The following is a 22,072-nucleotide window of genomic DNA, read 5'->3' as shown; positions in this document are numbered from 1 at the left end:
CAGATAGCATTAATGAGAGGTGATGAATTTCTTTCTGTCTTACACAATAGAGTAAGAGCACTGAACCAGGACCTCCACACACTGTTCTGAAAACAACAGATCCATGTTGCTGAACCTGTGAGATTCCCATCAACCAAACAATTCACCACTACTATGATTCCTGTGCTAACAGAGTGATAGATATTTTGGCAAGGAATATTTCAATTTAGGATGCACTTCTGTATAAATTTTTGTTTAAGCTTCAGTTAGCTTTTGCCTTGCTACCTGCTTCTGCCCTGGTTTCACACTTGAGCTATGATCTGTGACCTCCTTTCATTCGATCTGAAAGTTCATACCTCACAGAGAAACTCAAACTAGCAGAGGAAACCCTTCACACTTGTTTTTTTGCTGGAGTGCATATAGAAAACTTACGACATATGAAACGCAGTACTGGAAAACTCTCATCACACTTCAGCTCAATACAAACTCTCCAGTGGCACTCTTGCAAAGAATAGCATATATACCACTAACAGAAATAAGGCGGACTTTCAGTTGAACATGCTACAGGAGCTGTATCTACCTTTCCCAAAGTTTGAACTTGCATGGAATCAGAGTTGTGGTTGAAGCTCGGCACTAAATATAGCAGCTCCTCAGAAAGTTGATCTGTACTTCTCAAACTGGTTTATCAAGCCTCAACAACATGCAGCTACTCTCCTACTCTAATCAAAAGCTTCACTTATCTCAATTCCTTGAGAAGTACTTCATTCCCTTCAATATTCATGTCATACTCATGCCAACTTGTAATTTCTTCCTAACAAAGCTCACGCTTATGGGTTAATTCACAAATTTCATTTAATGAAAAAATGAAACTAGAGCCAAAGCGCTGCCCAGAATACATCATGTTATTCTGACAGTACACTGCAAATACTGGCAGTTGGTTTCCCTTCCCAGAAAAGAGCTCCCCAACCAGGAAAGAACTGGCCAAATTGTCACCAACTGTGTCACCCAGTATCATGTCAGGGGCTGACATGGCTTCAGGACCCCATAACCTAACAGCCAAGTCAGAAGGGGGAAATCTCCTTGCTGGGCAATTTCACTAGCCACATGTGTTTTTTTCTCTCAGACTGAAAATGCCAAAAGACTCTTAGTGATCCCATCTAATCTGACGAGATGCACTCAGAATGACACAACTGCCATTTCACCTGGAATTAATCAAAAAAACATTCTATTTTTGCACGAAAGCTCCATATGCTCAAGTCCCTCTTTCAAAACCACAGTATCTAGCCTTTGTTGGCTGGCCACTGCTCCCGCCCACCTCTGAACTACATATCCTGGAGGGAAAAAAAACCCACCAAACTTCAGGAGGTTTTTTTGTCTGAGCTCACTCTAGCATTGTCCTCTTGCCAGCTCCCTGCATTCTTTTTCCTACTGAGTTTGTCTAATCTTTTCAATGAGTGCATGAGTTGTAACTCCTCTCTCTAAGTTCAGCTAGATGTGACCTACAAGCCAGAACTGCTGCTCTGCTCTAGAATATTGTTCTCTCCTACCCACCCATTTTGTTGTCCTTAATCTGTGGAGCAGGTGTGCAGAAAACAGGGCTCCCGCACCTCGCTCATGGTCTTCAGAAGTAGGTGAGCACCAAGGCACTGCTTCTGACAGAAAGGCATTCTCTGCGGGATTCCCTATAACATGGACCTTTGCAGCAAATATACTGCCTGCTTAATGATTTCAGTAACAAAATCACAGACACCAGCAATGAGGCATGAGCTTCCAGAGACTTTCTTTACCTTTTCCCTGTGCTCCTGTGTCTGTGCTTTGAAATGAATAAAACCAATACACCTTATAGCCATTTGGGCAGCTGACAAATATTGCTGCCAGAATTCAGAATCTGCTTTTCTACAGCAGAGTTGTTCTAGAATAGCTGGTTTTATATCTGTATGTCTACCTCTACACACACAGACACAAAACAAAACCCTGAGAAAAGTGACCAAATCATTATGCTCAACTGCAAACTGGCTATTAAAGACATTCCTACAGGTTACTGCCATCAATCACCAAAACTTACAGTTTTAGCTTACTTCCATTTGTCTAGTTGAAGCTGTAAAATATATTCTGTCTATGGGACAGGCTACTAAAGATTAACTGTGTTATTCTTGATAAGAAATAAAACTTCTGGCATTTTCTGTGGTTAGAATTTGCAAAAGCAAGAAGCCTGATTTCCCTACTATTCTCATTTCTCTGTTCTTGTTCTTTTGAAAACCTAATTATGCAATATCACCGATCCAATGCAAAACTTTCTGGTTTCTGTAGTGACCAAAATTACTTGGCAATGAAAACTCTGTTGTGGGAAATCAGGTCTTAGGTCAGTATCAACATTACTGCAATTGGCATTTCTTGGGTAACTGAGTAGTCAAGGGGCTCTGGAGCCAGGTTTGCTTTCTCTCTCACCATAGGCAGAACTGACATGAACAAACTGAGAAGAGTAGGTTACGTTCCACAATAGCCAGGATGATACCTGATTCCACAGAGACTAGTTTTAAAGAAGAAAAGGAGGCATATGACATTTGTAAACTAACCATAAATGCAAGAGGTAAAAAATGATGAGGAGTTTGGCCAAGAATATGCTGCACTCTTACACAGCGGATCACATTTTCAACTTCCTACGGCTCAGGCCAGAAAAAGATACTTGGGAAGGTGACACTCTGGATGTGCCAGAAGCGCCAGCTTCCACTAGCTATTTTTAACTGCAGGAATTTAATTAGAAAGGATGGCTGCACACAGTTGGTCTTCCTTCCTCTCCATCCTTTGTGCAACTCGGATATCTCAGAGTGCTATGCACCATTACAACTGACATTGGCAGCCCAATATGTGCTCTGAACACAGGGTGAGCTACATACCAGCACTGAACATCCTCTTCGTGGAGACCCTGTACTGGCTTCATCATAAAGACAAGGGGAGGAGGGCAAATCAAGAAAAGGGATGCAGCACGTTCTGCTGCAATGATTTTGACTTGCGTTGCAAGCCATAGTTAGCCCAAGAGAAGCAATAAAAGGGTCATTTCCAATTCTGCTCTCAACCTGCATGAATTATACTATTGTTTCATCTACTAAAGCATCCCAGAAGTGAGATGGCATGAAGATAGCTTCAAGATATTTCTGAACTCAGCTTCCCTAGACCTCATCAGAACGTAGTCTCAGGCCCAGATGTTGGATGCTGTATCCTTCATGTGTTCTGGCCTCCAAACAAAACATTTGAGTTGGTGCATAAATGCTGCCAGTGTCCCTACTTTTTTCTGTCCAGACCAATCAAGTGGGTTAAATTCCAAACAGGGATATTTCTCAGTATGACAGTAGTGGAGCCAAAGCACCTGTCCTCGTAGCACATTTCCACAAATCCCTTACAGCCTCTTCAAGAAGCATTCAATGCAAAGCGACTCTGTACTCCTATGTACTTTCTCATTTACGTTGACATCTACAACGATGTACAGTTCTAAAAATGAGACAGCTGATATCCTGACAAGATTTTTCCTCTAGTCCTAATTCTCTTTGAAGAGAAGCATAGCGAAGAAGTTATGGTTTTATCAAGGGAAGCAGGTTTGCTTGCCACTGACAAGCCAGTCCCTGTGTGCTTTTGTTCCCCATCTACAAAACAGCAGTAAGAGTAGTACTTTACCTTGTGCTGTGAGTACAGAAGTAGTAAATAATGTAAGGTGCTTAGCAACTTTACGTATATGTATACATGTATATGGAACAAAGCTGTAGGATGCAATGGGACAAAATGTTATGACCTGGTACTGATGGTGTATAGCAAACCCAAACAATTCTTGGTATCACTAAAGTAACTGAGACAGAAATTCAGTTTTACTATGAGGTTTTTGTTGCCTGGCACTGCAATCTTAGAAGGGGCTTAGAAAAGTAAATATTAGTTTTAATCTTTTTATTCTACATCTTCATTAAGTACCCCCTTGTAATTTAATGCAATTTGTGGCAAATGCTAATACTGCTTTGGGCCCACTTCTCCCCATCAGCTGTATCTCTGTTAAATTATGCATTTCCATCTGGAAAGAAACTGTACAGGACTGTAGGCTCTCTTCCACTTAGAGTCAGGAATGGAGAGGGATTTAATTAGATGATCCGTGGTTGAGAAAAGGACTAGAGCAAAGCCCGGGTGGTCCGTGGAATCTTCCACTGGAAAACAAGGCTGCAAATTGTTCTGTACAAGCCTGCTTCTGTTTGCTCATTTTGTTTACATTGTTTGTTCTTACAGATTTAAATAGACAGTTACTAGGCAGATAAACAGTGTTTCCTTCCATGACAATGTTGTCTAGAAGTTAAGAGAATAGCATGGGACAATATATGCCTGTGCTTCATTTTTGGGTACATCACCCCAACGCCCTATGTAACTTGGAGCAGGATATTTTTAGCTAGTGCTTCAGAGCACCTAATCGTTAACATTTTTGTTCCATTTTTCCTATCTGTAAAATGGGGATAATATAGCTTTCTGGTCTCCAAGGCGAAAGAGCTTGCTCTACCTTTTCTCAGTTGACTGCCAATGCAGAGGGACGCAACTCTTGCAATTGCTCTCATCACTGGATACCTGTATACCCTTAGGCCACTGATCAAGTCTTCAAAAACTGAAGTGTCTTTAGAAGGCCTGAATCAGAAGCAGAAACTTGTGATGAGCCAAGCAATTCCCATCTACTCTTAACTGTGAGTCAACTCAAATGCAGTGATTTCAGTCATGTGCCCTTTCACAGTTCAGCTGAACTTCAGAACATAATAGATGCAGCTTTAAATAGATTTACAGTGCAGATTGCTGATTTGAGTGTCTGGCAGATTAACTTATTCCTCATGTTTTTTCTGTTCCAAAATTCAATGGATTCCATATTTGTAAAAGGGGGAATGCAGAAGGCTAAGTCAGAAAGTGGGCTATGACTGGAACTGAACTTATTTATTAACCTATTTTGGTTTCATGTTAAAGAAAGGAAGCTATTATGCTGTCGGTTTGCGGGATGTTAATGGGAGCTCTGGGCATAATTACTCTGTGTTGGTGTGTGAATAAACCCCACTGACAGATAAGCTGTTTGCCCGATAGTAACGTTTTTGCTTTCCTTGAAAAAGAAAGGGAAGATGAGAAAAGAAAAATAAAATAAAAAAAATAAAAAAAAGAAAAAAAGAAAAAAATGAAAACAAAAAAGAAAAAGAAAAAGAAAAATAGAAGACCTTGCCCTTTGTGGTCACTTTACTCCTTGTTACATCCTTGGGTAGGAAAAGGTTAAACACTCAACAACATTCTTCTCTTCTTAGCAAGTTAGAGAACTGTACATCAGACACATTGTCTGCCAAATGCTTCATTTACTACCAGCTGCATTTTTACTTTGTTGAGAGATAGCTGAAATAAAATCACTGTTCTTTGTGCAAACAGCATGCTAAATAATGTACGGCTACAAGATTATTAAATAGCAAAGGCATTTGATAATATTAGAGTCAACCACAAGTCCCACTTCTGCTGATGCACAGAATTTTGAGTAATTAGTCATTGCACAGAGTGTTGTATTTATATCCCCTTGAGCTTCAGACGTTAGGCCACAAAGTCAGGAGACAAAGAATTGCTGTTATTAGGAGGACTGTTTTGGATTTATTTATATTCTAAGGCTTTATTTCAGTGTCCACTTCACTCCTCTGGCTCAGGCTTCCTCCAAACCAGAAGATACAGCTAAGTCAGAGAATTTTAGTGTAAACCATATTTTTACAGACAAGACCTCTCAACTTCAAGCAGAACTTCAATGAGTTTGCAAAGCTCCCAAAGAAGCACAACTGGCCTGAGGTTATGAAAAGCCTGGGAAAAGGCCTCCCAGGTTCTGTTCTGATCTCTAACAGACTTCTCATGGTTTATATGCAATACATTAATAGCAGCACCAATTTATGGATAGATAAATTGGCATACAAAGAAGACAAATAACTCTCCCAAGGATTTACAGCAAGTCTTTTGCAGAGCCCTGGAACTCTTACTCAGTCCTTTGTTCAAATCGCTAAATCACACTGCCTTCTTTAGACAACAATTACGGCACAGGCCTGAATACTGTGACATATCTAAAATTATATAGCTATACACTTATATGAGGCTTTATTAAAATAAAGACTGTGTAACGTCTTAAGAGTTCAATACAAAGCTGCTCAGTGAGCACTCTTCTGCTTAAAGACAGCCTTTTTAATTCTCTCCCGTAGTAAAAGAGCAAGATCTAATACATTGTAATAAGAAATCAGAGGGCAACTTAATAGGATTTGAACATAAAACATCTGATGACAAATTCATATTGTAGCAATTAGACTTCATTTTGCAGAACTGACATGCAAAAATAATGGTAACATTTATGACAAATAATATGTATCATCTGTCTCTGAGAATGTCATACAGAGAAGGACCATATAGAATAAATCATACACTCACATCAAATTTCAGGCATAACTGAGTAGATTAAATATTGAATTTTATCATGTCTTATAAATGAGTTTACTGTTTATAAGCACGGCACCTCCACCTGTGATCTCCTTAGCTTCCCTCAGCAGGCTGTGCACTCTCTGTATCGAAAAGCACAGCCAGGCAGAGAAAATGCTGGTAATGTAAGAAATTTTATGGGAAATTTAATGGTTGTGCTTAGAAATACTGTGAAGTTAAACATTCTGGGTTCTCCATGAGATTTAAAAGGGAGACCACGGAGTTGCTGTGATTACTGAGGGCACCATTGTGAAAAGTGATTCCAAATTTTCATTTAAATATTGTGTGCCCAAGTGTCTCCATTTGCCTTTACAGAGAATACATCCATACCTAAGCTAGATATGCAGATGCCTAATCTCCTGATTGTGAGTGTGCTAATGCAGGAGTTTTGGGCACACAACATCGGCATGTGTAAACCTAGAGGTCAAGTAGAAGCTGATGAAGAGACATTAAGCAGAGCAACTGTACTATGTATTTAAAAGATCAGATGAGATGGAAACTGGAGTCACCCTAACTGATGCAAGCATGTATGGATGCTGTTCAGCATCTCGATCCAAACCAGGCTCTGGAGCAAACTAGAGGTTACAAAAACCTAACCCTAAGCACTTCCCCACAAAAAGTGACCTCCATGATGCAACTTGGAAATGGGGGAGTAACAGCAGGGCAGCTGCCGTTTTCCACTAATACCCCCACGTAGGAGAGATTCTGCCTGTGCCAGCCCTCCAATTCGAAGCATGGATCCTAGACAGGACACCCCACCTTCAACTGCAAGGAGCAACCACAGTAAAAGGCAAAGCTCCAAGCCCCAGGGTGCAGCCCCAGAGCCAGCAGGCACGTTCCAGCCTGCTGTAGCCACCGACCACCAGACTGCCCCACCTCCAGAGGAGGCCTGGCACGGACAATCCTCTAAAGCCCAGACCCCCAGTAACCTGGAGCTCCAGACAGCCCAACTGCCTCCGCAAAGCCCACCTGCACATACCAAGCCCTAGGCAGGCCTCCGGCAATACAGGCTTGACTTGGTCCCCAGCTGCCACTTGAAGCACTCGGTTCTGTAAGATCCCATGGTGCTTTTTTGCAAAATGGAAGGGAACTAATCTCACTGCTGGCCAAATTCCAGCTTTGAGTAATTACATTCTTCTGACAAATTTTCCTTGGCAGTTTCAATGGAATATAATTAGTAAATGTAAATAGATGTAAATAGTGCTGTAAATTACACTTTGTGTGATTGTCAGAAGCACAGGAGGAATGGCAGGAGTGAAGGGGCAAAAAGGCAGAGCTTCGTTCTCCAACATGGACAATGTTGTGGCCTTCCCTGTCATCAGACTGCATATGTCTCTGCCAGGATGGCATGTTCAGGGCTACTGGAGCAGCAGATGCCACGATCCAGGATCATTGTGTGGTTCATCACACAGATCATCTACTTCACCTCAAGTACAATTTTGACCTGACTGTGTTTGATCATGTCCCACAGCTGTGTTCGCAAGCAGCGGCTGTGTTCCACCTCAGCTGTGCTTCTGCTTCAGCAGCAAGCAAACTGCTTCACACACACACACACACACACACGCAACTGCAAAATGCTTGTATATGATATTATTGTTTTCTATGAAATGCTTATCAAATTTGTGAATGGTTTGTGAAACCTTCTGCTACCAACTGAAGAAGTGTCATATAAATGGAATTATATCATTATCGTTCACAGCTATTTTAATGCAGCTCCATCTAATAGTTCCTAAAGTGGAAATAGCTTCTTCCAAAAATAAAGTAAATACATATATTTAACTTCATGTAGTCAAGTAGATTTAAAAGCAACTATTTAAAGTAATGAAAATAGATTATAATGTATACCTTTCTTATATTATCTACATATTAGTACTTTTTTATGTGTCAAATGTCTCTAACGTATGTCATCTGCTTCAAATACAAATTGATACAGCTAGTGGCCTTAATCAGATATTTCTTTCATACAGAAAATTTAAGGATGATTTTTCAATAATACACTTATTTTTATTCAAAATTTGCATACAGAAAATAGCTAGCAGAAACTAGTAAAATGAAGGGAAAGTTTATTTTCTTAACAAAAGCTTCTTGCACTATTTAGCTATAACAGAAGAAACAGATGTTTCAGCTTTACAATACCATGTCTTGCAAAACTTCCTTCTAAACGACTATTCGTGCTCTACATGTTTTGGACTGTGTATGCAGAGCTCTGCTAACAGTCATGGGAAGCATTGCATACATTAGTAAAGCCCACATTAAGATAATTAGCGCTAAAAAAAAAAAAAATCAACAAGCCTTTTTTTTTCCCTTTATAGTATTGATTTAATGTGGGTGAAAAATGCCAGACTTTCAATCTTGAAGATTCATATTCCACCACAAAGTGGGAGATGGAGCCAGCTTTTCCCAGTGTTCTGCCAATAAACTCTTAGATTAACCACCTATCAAGGACTAGGAGGAAGAGCCAGGCTCTATGGTCTATCAACCCTTAATCTCTCTGATGAACCTATGAACATGGAGAATGGGGAGCACGCTACCTGGGACAAGGAACTCAAATTCTTAATCTTTGTGGCTGTACCTACCCAAGTATTTTCTCATCAAAAATTTTCAAAATTGTTGTGAACAGCAGAAATGACCAGGAGGCAGTATTGAACCTGCGCTGCTGCAGAGAGGGCTCTGGGCAGTGGTAGCAGCTATGGGAAAACTTCTACAGTGGAAGAGGCCTTTGAAGCTCATCTGGTATTTTATATGTGTATCTTCTAAATGGCAAACTCTGTTTTAATACAGACTGTTTTCATAAGGGCTCTGTAACCTTTTGCAAATCCTATCATGGGTTATACACATCATTTAACTCTTTGTCTGGCAGTAACCTTACCTTCTGCAGAGCCAAACAATGTCAACATGGATACAGGCACATAACCAGATGTGATTGAATTATGGCAGCTTAAAAAATTACTGCCTGGTCCGTCAAGTTGCTGAAGTCAGGGCAGTTTAAGGTAGCAACTTTTGTTTAGTATTAAATGGCATGTTAAGAGCATGCACATGAACAGCTCTGAATACTCTGTGCATAGGTGGCTACTTGCTAAGCCACTTTACAGCTTGAGCTTATTTCCCTGGGGAAGGATCCACTGCAGACATGCCTCTGAAGAGAATAACATGTCCTACTAGAATGTTTAGTATTTATTTTAGTAATAGAGCTATCCAGGTTAGTTGAGGATGACATTTTGCTTAGTGTTTGGAAGGGTTGCTTTAAAACCACTTGCTTTCAGGCAAAGAGATAATCAGTCTAAGCACTGCAAGACTTTTATAATGGAAGGCCAACACATCTTTTTTCATTCAGTCTGCAAGAGTAAACTGAGCACAGCTGTTTTACTGAAAACAACCCACTGGTATTTAAGTAGATTAACAAAATTAACTGTGAAAATCCTCTGCTATGTGAAAGCCAGTAACTTGTTGGCCACAAGGAGGCAGGGCAAGGATTCAGTAAACTCAAAGAAATTGCTTTTATTTAAAAAAACAAGACAAAAAAAAAAAAAAGAGGATTAAATCAGTTCAGTCATGAAACTCTGAACTGCTAGGCAAGGCAAGATAAAAAGTGCTTTTCAGTCACAGTGTGTGGTTTCAGTATTGCTGTTTTATTCCAAGAGCAGCAAATATCTTAAGATATCAAACAATAGCTGATCTGGCAGCAATTTTCTGCTTCTTTTGAAGAAGCAGATCACACATGTTTCTTCTTCATCACTTCTGTGTGATGTAGAAAAAACTCTACACTAAGCTTTGATAGCAATAGTGGATTTACCAACTGAGAGCAAGGAGCCGTACTGCCAGGTTCACAAGGTGTTGCTCCCAAGCTAATAAATCCTGCTTCTGGTCAGCTTTGGGAGCTCTGACTTTCACTCCCTTGGCACTTCTAATTCTGGGCTAAAAGCAGGCAGAGGTGGTTTGGTATCTGTAGTCCCCTACCAAGAACCTTACGCACAGCATAGTACAGTGATGGCTCCCTTAACCAGAACTTTAGGACATTCCAAAATCAGCACTAACTTGAGGTCAAACTTCTAAATGACAAAGGGGCAAAGGAGGAAAATAAAGCTACTGTTTCAGAGTTAAGTTGAAAAGGACTAAATTTAAAAGTGAAACAAAGCCTTCCACAGTACCAGCACATCACAGTCCAAATCTATGAGTGATCTTCTGTTTTAGATGAAGTGACTTTACTCCTAGCTCTACCACTGCATGCTAATGAGCTAGGTAGTTTCAGTCCCCTATGCCTCTGTTTCCTCATCTTTTAAGCAGTTGCCTTCCCTCTTTGTGAAGCAGTATGAGGTCCATGAATAAAAAACATGCTACAAGAACTAGTTATTATTAATGCAATTCAGATATGGAATGCACCAGATGGTAAAATCTCCAGGATTTTAATGAACTATTGTAACAGAACATATGTAATATGACGTTATTATAACAGGCATTTACATGTATAGTTAGTACATACAAAATGACCTGCTCTGCTCTCAGTAACTCCACTGGAATTATTTTGGATTTATGTCAGATAATACTAGGAACACAAAATAGCCCCATATGTGCAATGTGGTAAGGTTTTCATAGCAATGCTATCTTAACTATTGCCTGTCCTGCTTTTATTTTTTGCTGGGGGTATTGTATTTAGTGGTCTGTTACAGTATGCTTTCTGCATTTAATTCTGAGCAGGAAGTAAATAAAGTACCCTCATGTCAAAGACTAAAATGCCTCTGACCAAGTATCCCTTACCCATCATCATAAAATAGTCGTCATGAAGGAGCAAGAACTTTTTGGGTTTTTTCCACTATATTCTGTAAAAATTATGTCTTCAGTCACCTTATGCTAGACTTGGTAAGCAATTCATGCTTGTGTCAGAAAAGGCAAACATTAAGTTCCAGACTGTGAGGGCAGTAGTATCTCCTTTCTCCCACAGCATTTGAGTTCTGGACAAGATGAATTATATGACTGGGCAAAGGTTAAAAAACAGGACCGCAGCTCAAGCCATTGGCATCATGCATTACTGTCAGAGGCAGGTACTGACTTCAGTAAAGGGGGAACATGAAGATACTATCAGTATGTATAATAATTCTAGCTCACCTACAATACAGACTATAAAACTCAAGTGAACTGACATTTAATATATGAGAGGCTGGAAGCGAGATCTCAATTTCACATCATAAATTAGCCTTTGTGCTAGTGCCCAAAGATTTGGCTGATTACTCATTGCTTTCCCTTAGTGCTTAAGCAGTCTTTTCCAAAGCAAGACAGTTAAACCACAAAAACGTACCGTAGTGTCCACAGCTCTGACCTTCCCAGCAGGAACGTGCTTTGGAATGGGTTCTTCTACTGATATCATCATGCAGCCTTCTGCTCCAAGAGTAACAATTACGAGCTTACACCCTCTTTCTAACAGCATGCATCCCACTTTTTCAGCATCTTCAAGGTTGCCAACTGGGATGCCCGTTAAAATTTCTGCCTGGAAAATAACCCACGCAAACAAAAATCATAATCTGACAGCATTAATTTTTGGACAACAGTTGCATTTGAAAACAGTATTTAGTATCTTTTTAAAATGTGTATTATAGGATGATCATGAAACCACTTCCTACACCGATATTCAGCTATGCCTTGCTCCTTGTTTGAAATCAGCATCTACTTCAGGCACAGCAGACTAACGGAGAGCAGCCTAGGCAGAGACACAGGAGGCATGGGTTCTGTTCCAGCTTCTATGACTTACCTGGCATGCAACCCTTAGTGTAATCACATTTCTCCCACATGCCTCAGTTTCTTCATCTGTGATATGGACACAATGACACAGCCTTGGCAAAAGCATTTTGTGGTCTTATGTGAAAAATGCTACATGGCAACTTGGTCACTATTGTTGGGGGATATTTATCACTAAGTGAGAGACTTTAAAAATTTTTTTTTAAATTCTCACAGTTCAGAGGGAAGTCACAAGGGAAAATCTCTTCAAGGAAACAAAAATAATTGCTCAACTTTGACCACTCTGTTTACTTTAATATATATTTTTAGATAAGAATACCTAAAAGTTATCTGAAGCCCTCTTTGGGCAAAGGTCCATTACAAGATTATTATGTATTTGTGTTATGGCCATGTCCATAGGCCTCTGTCAAGACTGAGACTCTTCCGTGTTGGCTCTGTACAAACACAGATAAACTCTTCTAACAGATGGTGACCTTAAGTCAACTTCTCCCAATTGGCTCTTAAAATTAATCTCGTCTAGTTCCACCCAACTAAGAGCAAAATTTCCCCCAAATCTGCAGCGAAGACTCCAGAATCAAGCATCCTTTTTGCCACTTCATACATTTTCTTGCTGGCATAGCATTGCCAAGCGTCATGTACTTTTTCTTTTTGTTTTGGCAGGGAAGAGAACAAGAATGAAACAGGAAGAAAGGGAAGAGAAAATACAGTGTGTTTTATCTGAAACAGTCTAGCAGGCAGTACTCCTGCATAATACGGTATGCCTTCTATTGTAAGTAAACAGACATACTGTATTTTGCTGTCTTTACTGAATCTTGTCCTGCTTGCTTGAGAAGAGGGAAGTCCTACTTTATCTTGCACTATAAGGCTGCTGCTGGATCCTGAAAAATGCAGTCTGAAGTATTTTCAGATAATACATGCATGGGCAGCTCGGCTTCTTGGGAGACAGCTGCTGAAACATTTCAAACTACCTTCCTCCGCATTACTGCAACTTGAATTCAGTGCACATACTTCTTGATATAATGGACTGTAAACTCTAGTGATTAAACAACTGCTTCACGAAGCACAGGCCATGCCTGTAGTAAAGAGAGGGAGGGCAGACAGCTGGGGACAGGAACTACTACAGCCATCCCAAAGTAAACCTCCCCCAGCGTGAGTCAGCGCCTGCTGCTTGCCACTGTCATTTCCTGCGTTTCAGCCTGACCTGGGAGAGAGAAGCCACCCTTAGGCTCTGAAGGGCCAGATTATGCCAACACACTCCCTAGAGTTTATAGTATCGTTAGCAGAGTACTTTCTGGGTTTAGTTTTCAAAATTACAGGACCAAGTCCTGCAGCCTCTACTTAGACAAGTGGACAAATGATTTCAAGCATTGTTGATCTGATCGCTAGAAGGCAGAATCTGGTGTGGCAGGCCTTGGTGGGTAAACTTGTGCACTGCAGGGGCAAGATGTGGTTAACACGAACACGCAATTTAAAACTACTTTTGTTAACCACACTGATCCCAGACAAGAATATCCTAAGCTTTAAATTATAAGAAGGCAACTAAACCTATCCAATTTTCTCTTTGGCATGTCACCATGCTGCTCAAACTTCTCTTGCAGTACCAACTAAGCAAATTAAACCTATTCCAGTTTTTAAAAGGTTATAAAAGTATTTTCAAATAAGAAAATCTGTTTCAAAAAGTATCTCACAAAACCTTTTGAATGTGTCTTCTTGCAAGGTTTGCAAGAAGTCAATACACCAATAATGGCTTTGGAGTAACTAAGGATAGATAATAAATAGTGTTAAAATATAGATATACTCTAATATTTAAGTGTCTAAAGAGTCTGTGTCTCTTAATGAATTTTAAGATCTCTGGAGCAGGAATGATGTATTCCTCTATTCAGAATACCTAACCCATCACGTTACAAGAATAAAAATGGATTAACACAAATCCTTGAATGAAACTGGCTATCTAAATTTCCAATGTACTTTATGAGGGGCAATAATTCCAAACATTCTACCTATGTTGCAGATTCTCCAGGATGAAAGTGGATTTGGTTTTGGTAGAGAAACAGCAAATCTAATTTGGGTTTATTTAAGAGGTATTTACACTTCTGTAAGCTCATGAGCAAGGTAAATGAAGTATTTAAATATAATATTCTTACTAACAAAATGCACATGCTGTATGCTTAGCATTAGCATTGCACCCCTCTTGGTGCTTGCTGTGTCACAAGTCAACAGAATTTTTCACTTGGCTAGTGAAAGAATTGTTCTGGGACTGATATGTAAAAGGTTTTGCAGAAATCTTTCTTTTCATCTTTACACTACTTATACCAATAAACAAAATTATTTGAACAGGCAGAGTCTGTATAAAAGTAGATCTTCAACTGCTTGAAACCACTATCATCTAACTCATCTATGGCAGGATGGTAAAACTAAAAAACACTGGAACAAGCTGGAAGAACCATAAAAGCAGCAGAAGCCAGACAGATTCTGTGCCAATAATTAGAGATTGCGGTAAATGTCAACTGATGTTAAATACTGTGGTGAGTTTTTAAGTTCCTCCCTTCAGTAGAATCTTATTTAAAAAACAAACTGTGGTACAATTGAAGGAAATAACTAATGGTTATGTAAAGAAAAAATTAAATAACAATACTAAAAGCCCAATATGGACATTTGCCATAGCACTGTACAAAAGAGCAGCAAATTAAGAATTTTATTTTTCTGCAGCTAGTCTCATAAAACTCCTCAGTTAAATGAACCTATTAAAGCAAGAGGACATTCCACAAAACTGTTGTCAGAATAAACCTATGATGGATATTATATAATTAATCCACACAGAATTCTCTTAATTTTGTTTACAAAAGTGGAAGACAAATTTAACTGAAGCTTTTAATTTAACTGATAGGAAAGTTCTTGGCCATAATCCTCACTAATCTTAGTTAACTCTCCATGTCTCTTTAGACTGTGGAGTCTAGTCACAGCAAGTTGACACAAAACAGCACTGCTACAGAAGAAAAATGATCCTGCTTTTTCCCTTCCACTCTTGTCCACATGGACCATTCTCTTGTGCCAGCACAGCCATTTGTGTGGCCAGGAAACAAATTGGATTGCAAGGCAGATCTGTGTTAAAATTAACACCCCTCCCCCCAATCCCACACCATCCCCAAAAGCCAACCCAAAACAATTAACTTCTTTCAACAGCAGTACTAGTTTGCACTGGGTTGTGCACTAAAAGTGCGAATGAAACTATGATATGAACCTTTGCCAAGTGTTCCTAGCTGTGATGCATTTGGGGCAGCCTATGGCTTACACAACCACTTTCAGAGAGATGTTCTGGATCCTCTGTTGGCATTTGCGAGACCAAATCTGCAGCATGGTGTCTAGTTTTGGGATCTCTGGCACAAGTAAGACACTGACACACTACAGCACACTACATTGGAAGGCCATCAAGACAGCCAGGGGGCCAGAGACCAGGATGTACAAGAAGAGGCTGGGAGAAGCAGGCTTTTTCAGCCTTAAGAACACAAGGCTAAGGGGAGATATAATTGCTGTCTACAGCAATTTAATGGGTGGGTATAGGGAACAGGGAGCCAGACTCTTCTTGAAGGTGCACAGGGATAGGGCTAGAGATAACAAGCACAAGCTGGAACATGGGAAATTCCACTATTAGCACAAGCTTTTTCACCACAAAGGTGATGAAGCAGTGAAACAGGTGCCCAGAGGTCTGCAATCTCCATCTTTGGAGATTCAAAACTTGACTGGACAAAGCTGTGAGCAATCTGACCTAAACCAGCCATGCTTCACCAGGGTGTTGGACTAGAGACCTCCAGAGGTCTGTTCCCAAATTCTGTGATCTTATGATCCTCAGCAAATATAAACTGGTGAAATAACAAGAAGTGTTAATTCTTTGGGGAACAGTCCATCATTTGGACTGCTTTTTGTGCACCTAGCACAGTAACAACTTTGCAAATGTTGCCTGGTACTGCTGGAACAGAATTAATAAATAACAATGGGGAAACTGTGCCAGTTTTAAGGCTAACCCATCTAAAATGACATATGATAATTTAAAATATTTTTAAGTTTAAATATTTAAACACAGTAAGCCAGTTGGCTACAAACTTGGCTTGTACCTTAGGAGATTTCTCTGAGAATGACAGAACAAGAACTCAATCTCATTAATTCTAACACATGTGAACAGTCCCAAAGAAGTAGTGAGACAGATTTGGTATATAAGCAATTGCAATATCAGGCCACAAGCCAAGCTAGTTCCAGTTGTTTCAAATTATAAAATTTTTACATACATACAGACAGAAATACTTATCATGCTAGAATAATTAAAACCTGATTGAAATTAATTGGCTTGAAGCTATTCCCTCCCCTCCCAAAAGTAACATCTTCCATTTTAGACTAAATATGGGAAATTTCATAGTTTCCAGCAACTGATAAAATGGGCTTTAGAACAAAGTTGGAATTAAAATATACTGTGAATTGCTGGCAACTTCTACATAATGGCACAGTAGTAGCCTTCCATTACTTAGAACAGAAAAGGCAAATTCAAGAGATGTTCTGAAATATTTTAATTCTAAAGGACCTATTTTTGTTTTGACTACTAGAGCTATCAGTTATTTTTTCTTAAGAAAGACTATCCCTAGTATTAATCACTCTATATTAATAAGCAGTATCTTAAATGTCCTAATCCAAGACCCCAGATATAGTTTTATAAACTTGGTATTCTCTGAATCTTGTAAAAGTCAATACTGTCTCTTGATTTTGGACATATTAACAAGAATTTCCATTATTAATATTTCTTCCAAAAATGATCTAGCCTTTAGTAATAGACAACAACACTTAAAAGGAAACAATAGGATAATACCTATTTTATACATCTTGCAGCTTTATTTAACAAAATTAGCAATGAACTCATATTTAGTTTTACTGCTTTCTACCGTTGAAGCCCCAAAGTATTCTGTTAGCATTTAATTAAATCTTTGCTAGGCCTTTCTTATTTAGATCAGAAGTCTGATACCCATTTTACATAAGGGAGAAAGCAGCTCCCAGTTTTGCATTAAAAATAGCTTGACAAACTAAATCATTTGCTGTAACCATTTAGGAGTTTTCCTTCTCCTGAAGGGCTCCTCAGTATTCTTTGAACGGAGAAGCAGCCGTTCTTCAAAACATTTAGGACCAAATTGAAATCGCTGATGTGCAATATATTTTGGTTCCTAACCTGCAGGGCTGTGTAATTGCATGCACACACTAAATAAGAAAAACAACACATGAACTGTATTGACATTGTGGTTGTGCCTAGGGCCATACTGCAGCAAGGACTCATGCAAATATGTGGGAAAAAAATGGTAAGTATTCCAAAGAGCTCATCTTGTATACGGTTGTCTCTTTTTCAACATTTATAGATGACTGAAAAGAACAACCATTGGTTTTCACTAAGATGACATCGGATACATTTATTTTTCATTAGAAGAATTAAGGGAATGGAGAACTAGCACATTCCTGCACAAACCTCAGGGATTAGGCTGTGCTACATCTGGGAATTAACAAACTAGTCTCAACAAGTTTGATCTTTCTGGGAAAAGATAAAACTGAACTACAGGCTAAGCAAAGAAAGAACTGATAACCTTGCAAGATTTGTTCTGAGTTTTTTTGTTCATGAACCACATAAAAAGAAAGTAATGTCAAACATTAAAAAAATTTATTATTGCAACAAGCAAAAGTGAAAAGAACAGCTTGTGAAGAGCCTTCTAGACAAACTAATGGTAGATAATTCACTGATAGTATAATTTTGTTTGCTTTTCTCTAGCACATAAATCCATAAGAACAAGCTGTGCTGTTATACCAGATACTGCATGTGATTTCATTAAATCCTAAAGCATTTAATGAAGGATGGAGTATAAGGTGTGATGTATTTGATATTTGCATGTTTGGGACCTGACATCCAAAGGCTGTCTGAAACTATAGCTGACATTTTTAAACTTTTATTCTGTGACAAAGGCATTGCAGATCAAAACTCCTGACCTTCATCGCAGTAAATAAATAACAGAAACTTCTGACTCAGTAATAATTCAGCTAATCACAAGGACTACCCCCTTTTTCTCATCCGTAACAATACAAACACTCCACATAGTGTATGAGATGTCTTAAGGTAAATGGCTAGAGTTCTGTTCTACAGCTAACATAATCTTCTGTCAGAAACATATCATTCACATAATATCCACAAACCACAGGATTTTATCATTTAAAAGTATGTCTTGGTGAACAAGAAAGATAAGGACATTTCGGTAAAATTGTGTGCTAAATACTTGTAAATTTAAATGACTAAGAAAGGCAAACCAAGCAATGAAAAAGAATCAGTGTAAATTTAATCTTGTCTTAGCATATACGTCTGTGTTAAAAAGAATGTTTTAGAAGCAGTTGAACTGGATAGCTCTATAGAGTTCATCTTTAAACCCAAGACAATTCATTAACTATTTAAAAGACTAAGTAAAGATAAAGCAGAAATACACTATTTTTTTCTGGTAGTACCTAAAAATCCCAAATAAAAAATAAAAGATCCCAAAAGGGGTAAGGCGGGAACACAAATAGGATTTTGGCTAGAAGGAAGTTGAGACTTAGAAATACCAAGTAGGAGGGGCAATGGAGCTGGAACAAAATTTCTCAGGAAGGCAGCTGTAAGCAGCACATTCAATAAATTTGGCCATAGAGAATAATATTAAAAAAAATTCATAATATAAGAATGGCCATAGTGGCTCAGAGCAAAGGTCCATCTTATCCAATTGCTCTTTTCTGACTGTGACTGCTAGTGGATACTGAGGGAAATTAAAAAAAATGTATAAAAAGATCTTTTCTCAGTATATATTCTGAATCATCAAAGTCTTAGGTACTTCCTGATTTAAGAAGATGAAGGAAATGCAGATGTAGTTGGTTGAATGGACGAAGTTTAAAAAAATAGAATTATATTTGAGATTTGTAGAATTAACTTTATGCTTTTAAGTGTCATACAGAGATGTGACTGGTAACCTTTATTTGAGTATGTAAACATTTATCTCTATATCAAACTTCTGAAGTGCATACATTACAGGGATCTGAAATTAAAGAAAGTCATGAAAGAAAACAGAAAACAGATGGCATATGAATATATAACAATTACTAAAAAAACAACTTTCAAACTTCTGACATAAGAAAAACAAATGCTTCATATTTCTTCTTTTCTCAGCAAAAAGAAAGGAACAATGGCAATAGTTCATCCCTGAAAATCAATTCAATAACAAATCAGACACACAGAGAGGATGAAATCAAACATAATTGATTACTACAGTCGTGCTAACATAATTGATTTCATCGCCAAGTATGGAAAAGTTATTGTTAAAAGCAAAGGTATTTATGTGCCATTCTTGTTCTCAGAATATGCTGTAGGAGTCCCACACTTGGATCTGTGCTCCCATGATATGGGTGACAGGAACTTCCATAGGTCTACCATTTCCATAAATTCAGAAGAGATAAGCCTCCTGAACAGTAGAAAGCATATTTCTGTGTCTGACACTGCATACAGTGATCCCAGCTATCTTCAAATGGTAATTACTTTTTAAAAGAAAATAGCAGAAAAGAATGCAAACTGTACCCCCAGCTCTGCAGGAAAGGTAGATGAGTGAGCAGGGATCTATTATAATTATACACCTGTATTTCTTGTTCTCCAAATAGAAGTAATTTTCCTTTCTCCATGTGGTGGTAATAATAATACACCCTGGCTCCAGCAAGTTAAACTTCTCGAAGAATGTCTCTTTCAAGACTGTCCTCTAGCAATAAACTATAACAAAGTGAAAACTTTAACATGTGTGTTGCAAAGAGCAATGAGAGAAAAGTCAGGTATAGACAAGTAATGAAAAACAAAGTTTTGTTTCTAATATATGGGGGATAAGTTTTCACAGGGGGAAAAAACAAGTAACTAGTGACATTATGAAAAAAGCAAACAACGAATGACATTTACTAAATTGGTGGGACAGTATTGGTGTTCTCAGCCCAAAATATGCACCGTTACACTGTTTAGCCAATCCAGGTGCATAGTCCAGGCATAAGTGCTTTCTGAAAGAATGAAGAAAACACCATATGGGTGTCCTGCAAGTCCCCTGAACAAGAATACTTTGCCTTAGCATTCTTTTCATCACATATAATTGAGTTCTGGTAGCTGTTGGACAATGTCTGAGCCACAAATTTTATCACTGCCAGTTACACTGGAAACTTTGCCTTCCAGAAACCTGAGGAGCCGTGGCATCTCGCACCTTCCTACTTTGCTAATTCCTGAATGCTCTGGAGTATCTGAACTCAGCAGACACATACCAAAACATCCCAGAATAAAACTCGTATGTCCATTTGGGTTACTTAGACTGACCTTTAAATGCTAGAAGACTCGTGAACTGAGAACTTCTGATATGGTTTGTGATGGACTCTGACAGACATTGTCATCAGACAAAAAATCCTATACGTAAGCAGGGCCATGCTTTTCTCTTAGCTCTTCCCTCTCCTCTCCACCCAAAGGTTCATTGCAGAAATCATATTTGTTGGAGATAACTTTAACTATGATCAAGGCATGGCTTCTATCCACTAGGTTACTTCTCCCACATTCCTGTTTATATAAAGAGAGGATGAGGGGATGAGGGGAAGGAACACAGCATGCATAATGCTAATAAATAAGAAATTTAAACAAAGGCCTTATGAGACAAGCTTGTCTCTTGTGACAAAAATAATTTCCTTTGGGAGAAATAACACACCTGAATCAGAAAAGAGAGGGAAAGGAGGAAAAAAAAAGCAGAAACATACAGTTGAAGGGCCAGAGAAACAGATTCACTGAAAAGAGACCTGACAGGAAGAGGCGTATGAAGCTACTATTTACCATCAAGTGCAGCATGTGTGCATCACCTCCTGGCAAGCAAGTTTAAAACTGTCAGAACACTATGGCTAGCACATTCCCGCTAATCATATCAAGGGACCACAGAACAAGAAGAAGGATCTAGTGATAACATTTTAAAAGTGTCCTTTTATAGATTTGTTTTACTCATCTACTTGTAAGGAAGGCTGGACACAACTTTTCTGCTGCAAACAATTTAATTTTGAGTGCAATCTAATGGTATTCTAGAATACTCCTCTCTGCTCATTAGGTCAGGGATCAAACTTGTCACCTCCAAAAGTCCTACATAGGACTATGAGGAGCATGCCTTGGTTTTCCTGCTCCATATGCTGCATTTCTGAGAACAGAAGCCCTCTGAAATTTTACTGCTTAAGACTCTTTCTTTAACATGACATATGACCTTACCTCAGTTTCATTGCAGCAGAAGATATCAGAATGGGTATAAAATTGTGGATCTAGGTCAGCAAGGGCTGGAGCTGCATTAAATAAAGTCTTTACTGGAAGAAAAAAAAAAAAGTCTCAATCTCTAGTGTTTTAGATTCATAAACCATCACCTGAAACACCACTGTGGTTAATTCATGGCCCTCAATGTTTATTATTAACACACAAAAGGCTCTCAGTTTCTGTGTCCTCATTTTATAGAACTGCTAAAAGTTTTGTTTATTATATTAAAGTTCCCTTCTAATTCATGTGCAGGCACCTGTCATGATGGGAACATGAAAGAAGAGTAACAGAAAAAATAACCAAGAAATTTTTAAATTAAAAAAAAAAAAGGGGGGGGGGAAGCCTTAGACACTAATGCAATTTGTTTAACTGATGATGCTTCCTCCAGGATTTTAGTAAGTTTTACAAGAACTGATTTAGTTCTAGAATTTTTTCAGTGTTGTTATCTGCATTCTGTCCATGAAGAAACAGGGGTATGGAGTAATGAAGGGCATGTTCAGACAAGGAGTTAAACGTGCTCTG

At 38.7% G+C, this 22,072-nt stretch overlaps 1 protein-coding gene across 5 annotated transcripts in view; it reads right to left on the bottom strand.

The window, feature by feature from the left end:
* The window catches only part of RBKS (ribokinase), a 70,411-nt gene that overhangs the window by 8,817 nt on the left and 39,522 nt on the right, over window positions 1–22,072 (bottom strand). For 4 of the 5 annotated variants that reach the window (XM_030035415.2, XM_030035413.2, XM_030035417.2 and 1 more), the window contains 2 exons: window positions 21,512–21,603; window positions 11,771–11,959 (listed from right to left, as the gene is read on the bottom strand). In XM_030035415.2, coding sequence (XP_029891275.1) covers window positions 11,771–11,959; window positions 21,512–21,603 — 281 coding nt within the window. The remainder of the gene's footprint in view (window positions 1–11,770; window positions 11,960–21,511; window positions 21,604–22,072) is intronic. The other variant, XM_030035414.2, reaches the window with a different exon arrangement.

This window comes from Aquila chrysaetos, chromosome 13 (assembly GCF_900496995.4).
Source record: "Aquila chrysaetos chrysaetos chromosome 13, bAquChr1.4, whole genome shotgun sequence".
NCBI lineage: Eukaryota > Metazoa > Chordata > Aves > Accipitriformes > Accipitridae > Aquila > Aquila chrysaetos.
The sequence above is the reverse complement of the archived record's forward strand: the minus strand, read 5'-3'. Positions and strand labels throughout refer to the sequence as shown.